The 7,611-nt window shown below is 37.6% G+C and overlaps 1 protein-coding gene across 1 annotated transcript in view; it reads left to right on the top strand.

Annotated features, from left to right (window-relative positions):
• Nucleotides 1–7,506, top strand: part of LOC107744529 (polycomb group RING finger protein 5-A) — an 11,640-nt gene extending 4,134 nt beyond the window's left edge. The window contains exons 2-9 of the mRNA XM_016558227.1: nt 686–952; nt 2,502–2,598; nt 2,699–2,754; nt 2,916–2,975; nt 3,093–3,238; nt 3,360–3,458; nt 4,396–4,485; nt 6,322–7,506. Coding sequence (XP_016413713.1) covers nt 841–952; nt 2,502–2,598; nt 2,699–2,754; nt 2,916–2,975; nt 3,093–3,238; nt 3,360–3,458; nt 4,396–4,485; nt 6,322–6,369 — 708 coding nt within the window. The 5' untranslated portion in view covers nt 686–840 and the 3' untranslated portion in view covers nt 6,370–7,506. The remainder of the gene's footprint in view (nt 1–685; nt 953–2,501; nt 2,599–2,698; nt 2,755–2,915; nt 2,976–3,092; nt 3,239–3,359; nt 3,459–4,395; nt 4,486–6,321) is intronic.
• The last annotated feature ends 105 nt before the right edge of the window (nt 7,507–7,611 follow it).

The following is a 7,611-nucleotide window of genomic DNA, read 5'->3' as shown; positions in this document are numbered from 1 at the left end:
TATTATATATATATATATATATATATATATATATATATATATTTCCAGCCAAAGTAGTTGCTGTGATAGTTCAGAGTGTTAAATAAGTAGTTTTTACTCATATTTACTAAAATAAATGTTTTAAATTGCTTTATACGTGTGTTGCAATTTAGCTACATGAAAGTCAGCATTTCTAATAATTTCTATTTGATTTATATAATGCTAAAACTACAACATTTAGTACTGACCCACTAAAAATATTGTTTGATATACTACTTTTTGGGAGACTTTGGTCAGTTCTGAAATCAGGCTCTTAAATATTCAAGACTTTGTTGTGTGTGCAAAAAAGAACGAGGGCCTCAATATTCCTGCTGAATCTGGTGGTTATATTGTGGCCACATGACCTTAACATCAAGCCAATGAAAACTCAAAAGAACTTTTGAAATGACACACCCTTAGCTTTTCTCGTCTCTCCTGACAGGGACTTTCCTAAGAGTTTTCAGACTGAAAGGAGTCCTGAACTCTGATACACTTTGACTAATAAGGCTCAGCTCAAGTCTGGTTTGAGTTGGATTGGTTTCAAAACAGACTGTGTGGCGTAAACAGTTTTGAGTCTTTGCTTGTCATGTGGATACATAAAGTAAGTCACTAAAAGCAGGTAACAAGTGTTCCTAAAATTAACTTTTATTTGTGCTTTTTAAACTAGGGTCACTCTCTCAACAATAATGTCTTCAGATTGGAGTTACAGCTGCCTCAAAACCGAGGCGATGACAAAATCACAGTGGCAACCCTGTGTTGGTGCACAGGCAGAGCTGTGACTCTAGCTTGCGATCTCCTGACCTCTGTGACCTTTGAGTCGAGATGGCGACCCACCGAAAGCACCTGGTCCGAGATTTCAACCGATACATCACCTGCTCAATTTGCCGTGGGTACCTGATAAAGCCCACCGCTGTCACAGAATGCCTGCACACTTGTAAGTCATCCATGTCTCACACATTCTCTTTGTGTCCTCTGCACAATTTCTTTATTCTTTCTGACAATAAAAACAAACAGAATATTTTAGAAATCTTTATTATTAGAAATGTGTCAGAATAAACTGGCCTCTTTCTAGAATTGTTTTGTTTTATGTGATAAGTTTATTAAAGACTTTGTTATTAACTTTGTTAGACTTTGTTTTATTAAAAAATGGCTGTTATGTCATTATTATGTAAATGGCAAAAATGGCCTATCCATACCTGCTTATCTGACCTGCCTCATATCTTTACTTTCTCCAAAATCTGTTTATTTCACACTTAACATGCTTAACATCCAAATACTTTGTGTAACCCACCTGAAAGTCTCCTAATGTTTGGGAGATACAGTGGTGAGGGTATGCAGTGGGTGTTTGTCTCAGAGCAGAGGATCACTAAAAGTGACTTATTAACCTTTAAAAAAATCCAGTAGTGTAAGGGAGTGACTAACTGAAACTACAAAACCAGTGTTGTAATTGTAAACTAAAAATTGTTTTGGTTAATTTAAAAAAACTTAAACAAAATATAAATTTCCCATTTGTTCAACTTTCATTTTGTGAACAGTATGTATTTCATTCATTCACCGGACCCAAACATACGTAAATTTCAAATGCACTTGCTCTGTTAACATTTATAGTATAGTAATAATAGCAGTGTAGATCTTATTTGCATTTGAAGTGATATTATAAATCCTGTAAACATATATAGAAGGTAATATTTGGATTTCTCCGGTTCTCTGCACTGGCGTTTTGCACAATCGGAAGTATCTATGCACACACTAGCTAGACCGGAAATCCAAAATGGCGGAGATATGCAACTTGCCCATACTCTTTGCCCATAGTGAGCTCGCGCTGCTTTTGATCCGAGCGGATAAACGGTCCGTGTGGCGCGATTCAAATGAGTCGCGCTGTTTCGTTCAGCTTTTGGCACATAAACATTCAAAATATAAATTTCCCATTTTAAAAAATGCCTGGGCAATTACTCGAAATAAAATAAGTTGAAGTCAAAATGTAAATTCAAATTTAGCCTATAAGAAAAAATGAAAATAATATAAGATAATAAAAAAAGAAATTAAAGAAGTAATACTTTAATTGTGTATAAATAGTTCTAAAATAACAACAAAAAAAAAAAAATGACAAACAATATATAAAAAAATATAATAATTCTTGCTTATCTAATGCTGTTGTTGGTCACTGTAATTTATGGTATTTTCTAGTTTTATTGGTGGCTTTATGAGTATAAATTGTGTATTGGTGGCATTTATCTGTCAAATGCTGTCATTTTTATTGGTACACTCATTGTTTTTGCTCTGATTAAAAAAAGCCATCTGATAGTTATGTAGTTGCTTAATATATTGTTTTTAATTATTTTAACTTCAATGACCTGTGTCATGTATGAGCCATCAAAAAGTGATTGAAAACAGTCTGATAGTTTCAGAGTATTTTGACCTGATCCACTCATTCTCTTGTTTCTTTTCTATTCTTCATTCTCTTTTTTTCCACTCTCCTCTAGTTTGTAAGAGTTGTATCGTTCAGCACTTTGAGGAGAGTAATGAGTGTCCGGAATGTGGGATACAAGTCCATGAAACCAACCCTTTAGAGATGCTGAGGTACCCAAACTCACCCACACTCATTTCTCAAATGCACTGATTAAGTACACGCACGAGTCCTCCTGTGTTTTATATGGTATCTTGGCCTTTCTTTTTGCAGGCTAGATAAGACCCTGGAGGAGATCATCTTCAAGCTGGTGCCTGGACTAAGAGAGAGTGAGTGTGTATATACACATACATAGACACTTTATTCTCTATAATGCACATCTGAGATGCACTCTGTAGTTTATGTGTTTGTGCTTTGGTTAGTAAGGGTTTCTATATCTGTAAACTGCTTCTTAATGTACTTTCTTTAAATGATTGTGTTTATTTACTAGAGGAGGAACAACAGGAAAGTGAGTTCTGGAGAAAAAATAAGATCAAATCAAATGGAGAAGGTAATGCTTAGCTATTCCCTACACCAAACCCATAACCTCTCACGCATACAGTACACATACAGTATGTACCAAATTACTTTTAGGTTAAAGACCAGATTTCCTTTGTCTATCTTCTAGATGGCCCTAGGGCTAAGAAATCTCGCCTGAGTGATGAAGAGGACGATGATGGGAAAGCTGGAGACTACCACAGGAGTGATCCTCAGATCGCTATTTGTCTGGACTGTCTACGAAACAATGGCCAATCAGGAGAAAGCATAGTTAAGGTACATATAGACAGTATAGTTGTATGTATATGTATTCAAATGATGTGCGTTTGTGTGTGTGTGTGTGTGTGTGTGTGTGTGCGCACGTTTATAATTTGCACTCCTTGTCTCTCTGCAACAGGGTTTAATGAAGAAATTCATCCGTTGCTCCACCCGTGTTACGGTGGGAACCATTAAGAAGTTCCTCTGTGTAAAATTGAAGCTGCCAAGCTCTTATGAGGTAAAATACTGTTTTATTACACTCTCAAAGGGCTGTCAACACAGGCAAATGCTTCTGTGTGTGTATTGAGAGTTAAAGGGGTCATATGATGTTGCTAAAAAGAACATTATTTAGTGTAATGAAATGTGTTTATGCGGTTTAAGGTTAAAAAAACACATTATTTTCCGCATACTGTACATTATTGTTTCTCCTCTATGCCCTGACTTTCTGAAACGCGTCGATTTTTACAAAGCTCATCGGTCTGAAAAGCGAGGTGTGCTGTGATTGGCCAGCTATCCAGTGCGTTATGATTGGCCGAATACCTCAAGCGTGTGACGGAAATGTTACGCCCCTTACAACCACATGTGATGACCCCGGGCTGGACTCCGCTTCGTCCACGGTGAAAGCCGATCCGGCGATCGACAGCGCGAAGCTGAAGTATTTCCTCAGCGACCAGCACGGATCAGCTCCAGGCATGACGAAGCGATATCATCCTCTTTTGGAAGGCCAAACAAAGTAGTTTCGCTTTCACAACGAAGCACACAGCGCCTTTACAACATGACGGCGGCGGCAACAATACTACAGCGAGAATAAAAGTTACGCCTTCTTTCGTTGCGTGAACATTTGGGCGGCGTTATGGTATTGCGGTATTTTAAAAATTCATATCATAACAAAAATAAACACCGGTATTCGGTATGAACCGGTATACCACCCAGCACTAATATGACCCCTTTAATAGGTTCCTTTCACAGTTGAATACAGATATTAATAAATGAGCTTTTACCCATCAGCTGTGAAACTTGACAGTCTATGAAAATTTTTTCTAAGGTTGTTCTTTCTGAGACGTTTCACTATATGTGTACGTAACACACAACATGCCATACTCTTCATGTGCCTATTATTTGACTTCATGAAATATAATTTGGCTGCTGTGTCGATCTGTACCTGTTTCTTACAGCTCGATGTTTTGTGTAACGGAGAGATCATGGGCAAAGACCACACCCTGGAATTCATCTACCGCACTCGCTGGAGACTTCAGGGTGACAGCGTAAGTGTGTATGTCTGGGTTAAATTTTGCCAATATTGTTGGGAATGAATGTCCCTACAAGGATAGTAAAACGTAAAATCACCTACACTGTATGAACCATCCCACCATCCCTAGGAGAAAAATGGCTTTTTAAACATCCTTATTCCTTATTATTGACTCAATGATAAAAGGGTTTGGGGGTGAGAAATATCATTATATCATGATATCATGATCAAATCTCAGTATAAAAACGACATAAGTTATTAGAAAGTTACCACCATTATTGAGAAACAAATGTGTGTTTTTATGTGTTTGTGTGTGTTTCCCTTTCATGGGAACTTCGAACTGCGTCCTCTAGGGGTCGCTATGGGGAACGCCTCGTCGTGACCCGTGTCTGAAGCATACATTGAAAAAACACCAAGGTTTCTTGCCATGCTGCGGACGCAAGCTTCAGATGAAGAAGTGAATGATGTGTGCTCCCGGCGTCTATTTACACTATAGTCGCACCTGTAGTGACGTCATGGCTGTCACCGGCCAACAAGTTGGTGTTTTTTCAATGTATGCTTCAGACACGGGTCACGACGAGGCGTTCCCCATAGCGACCCCTAGAGGACGCAGTGTCTCGTTCCCTACTCAGGGAACCATGGTTACATAAGTAACCAGAGACGGTTTGCAACATTACTTTAGACCTGCAAAGGGGGTGATTGGAGGTCTGCAAAAAAATTGAGAGAATTTTACAAAATGTATTTATTTTGTTAACATTTACAGTCACATTCAGAATATTGCATCTTGACTGATATTACTAATTTATTCTGCTGTCTTAATACTGGTCATATATCAAAATTTAATTTAAAAAACAAAGCTGCATATAGTTTTGTGTTCAAAAAAACTTACTAAAAATGTTTGTTTTCCCAGATTATATTTAAAAGCCAGTATAAAATGGAAAATCTATTTTCTAAATACATGTTATTAATCTTATTTTAAAGGATTCATTCTTGAATGTTATATTTGTAACTTTTTCTGAACTTGTAATTTTTAATCAAAACTTGATCTTTCCATAAAACAGAATTCTCTCTGGTGAAATATGCAGATGTGTCCAATCATTTAGCCCACTTTCTTACAGTCGACTGTAAGCTTGCATTCAGATTTGCCTCCATTCAATCAACAACCGATGCACAACACTGCCTTTCAATTTTTTGTCAATAATCCGTTTCACTTGGATGTACATCACAATATGGAAGAAAAGATCTGCTACTTCTGTTACATTGAATCTTTAACAATTTCCTTTAGTCAATGACAATATCAAAGCTTATTATTTAATTTTGAAAACATGTTGTTTTTATAATATCACTCTTAATATTTTTTATTTTCACACAGTATGAATAGGTTTTTATAAATGACAATTTTATTTTAGGAAGGGGGTCCCTCCCAAGGGAATCATCATAATTAAGTATCATTGGCAACAAAAAGTTTGAAAACCTCTGGACTAGAACTTTGACAGATAAATGATTGAAGTTAGTTTGACCCTGAATACGTGAGTGTGTTTGAATCTGTGTGTGAGTGTGTGCGCTCATGAGAAGAAGTGTGAACAGCTGTCGCTGAGTTGGTGGTGTTTGTGGGGGGCAGGAGCAAAAAAAACTGCTCACAGCTACTGACAGATCTATGAGTCATATTTCTCCAGTTACACACACACACTAGAGGTTGACACAAAATCAGAGGACACATCGATGCTCCTAGGTTTGTGTCCTTTCCTTTTACACCATAATAAAGTAAGATGACGATATAATGAAAAGTATACCCTGCTTAAATCAGAATATTCAAAGTTAAAGTCATTCTTTACTTTCGCTTTTACCCCAGGCTTATCCCATGGTTCTCGAGTACCGTCCAAGGATCGACTTTGGTTGAACAGCACTTACAGCTTTGCGGAAATCTCATGCAGACTGATGTCAAGAGATGAACAAAAAGCAGAAAAACTGAATGATTGTGCCTCCGTTGAAAGACAACAACACAAAGCCCTTATGACTGACAGGACTGCTCTCTTCTTCCTGTGCACTGCTTCAGCCTCTACTCCTCCATTCCTCCCTCCTTCATGTTCCTGTTTGACAGTTGTGGCTCCACCCACTGGCACTGTATCAAGTTTGATGATTATATTGTTCCAAAGCTTTCTCTGCATGTTGTCTCTATGACGACGCCTTAGCGTAGAGCAGCCCGTTGGGATCATCTGATAGCAATCTAGCACAGACAGTAAGCAAAAACCGCGCCCCGGCCAGGTGACAGGAGTGAAGGGAAATGGAGACGTTTTTAAGATGAAGTCTCACTAGATTTTAGCTCATATTATTAGTCGTTTTTATCCAAGAGTTTGCACTAGAGGCATATCTAAATGTCTCACTGTACTGTTGGTGTTCTGTGTTACCTTTACGCTCTCTCTCTTTCCTTTTAGTTACTTTTCTCTCTTGCTCTCACCGCCCACATTGTCCCTCATAAATTCAGTGACTCTTTTTCATGTCATCATTCTCTCTCCCTTTCGTTCGCTCACACAAACTCACTCTCTCTTTCTCAGCCTCTTTCCATCTTCCCTCACACTCTCTCATTTTTCTCCAATGGTGTTTTTGGCTCTGGTCTGAAGTATTGATGGATCTCATTCAGTTGGAATTGAATGAGAGCGCTGTAGATGTCCCAAATAACAGCACTGAAAGGCACTCTGGGTAAGCGATTTTCCTTCACATAGAGCTATGGCCAAATCTTACATTCACCCAAACTAGATCATTATCTTGATAGAATTGATATAACAATAACTGATGCCAGATATGCTTAATGCAGTAATTCACTGAGAAATCTCATCTTTAAAAAACAGTTGAATGAGGAATGACTGAAGTGTGCCAGCTGCATCTCTCTAAGAGCAGCTTTGGCTCACAGGCTGTTAGTTGTAAACATTCTGTTGTTTCCTGTTTAATCAGAAATATATTTAAATGGGATAAAACAATCAAATTCACCTCAACAGATGTTTGAATTTTGGTCCCACTTTATATTAGGTGGCCTTAACTGTACTTGAAATTTAAATTAATCATTTGATAAAATGCACTTATTGTGTACATACATGTTTTTACATTGTACTTATATTTTAAAAAATACCTGCATGTAATTACA

This window comes from Sinocyclocheilus rhinocerous, unplaced genomic scaffold (genome assembly GCF_001515625.1).
Source record: "Sinocyclocheilus rhinocerous isolate Xijiao unplaced genomic scaffold, SAMN03320098_v1.1 scaffold851, whole genome shotgun sequence".
NCBI lineage: Eukaryota > Metazoa > Chordata > Actinopteri > Cypriniformes > Cyprinidae > Sinocyclocheilus > Sinocyclocheilus rhinocerous.
Note: the sequence above shows the minus strand (reverse complement) of the source record. Positions and strands in the feature narration are given on the sequence as shown.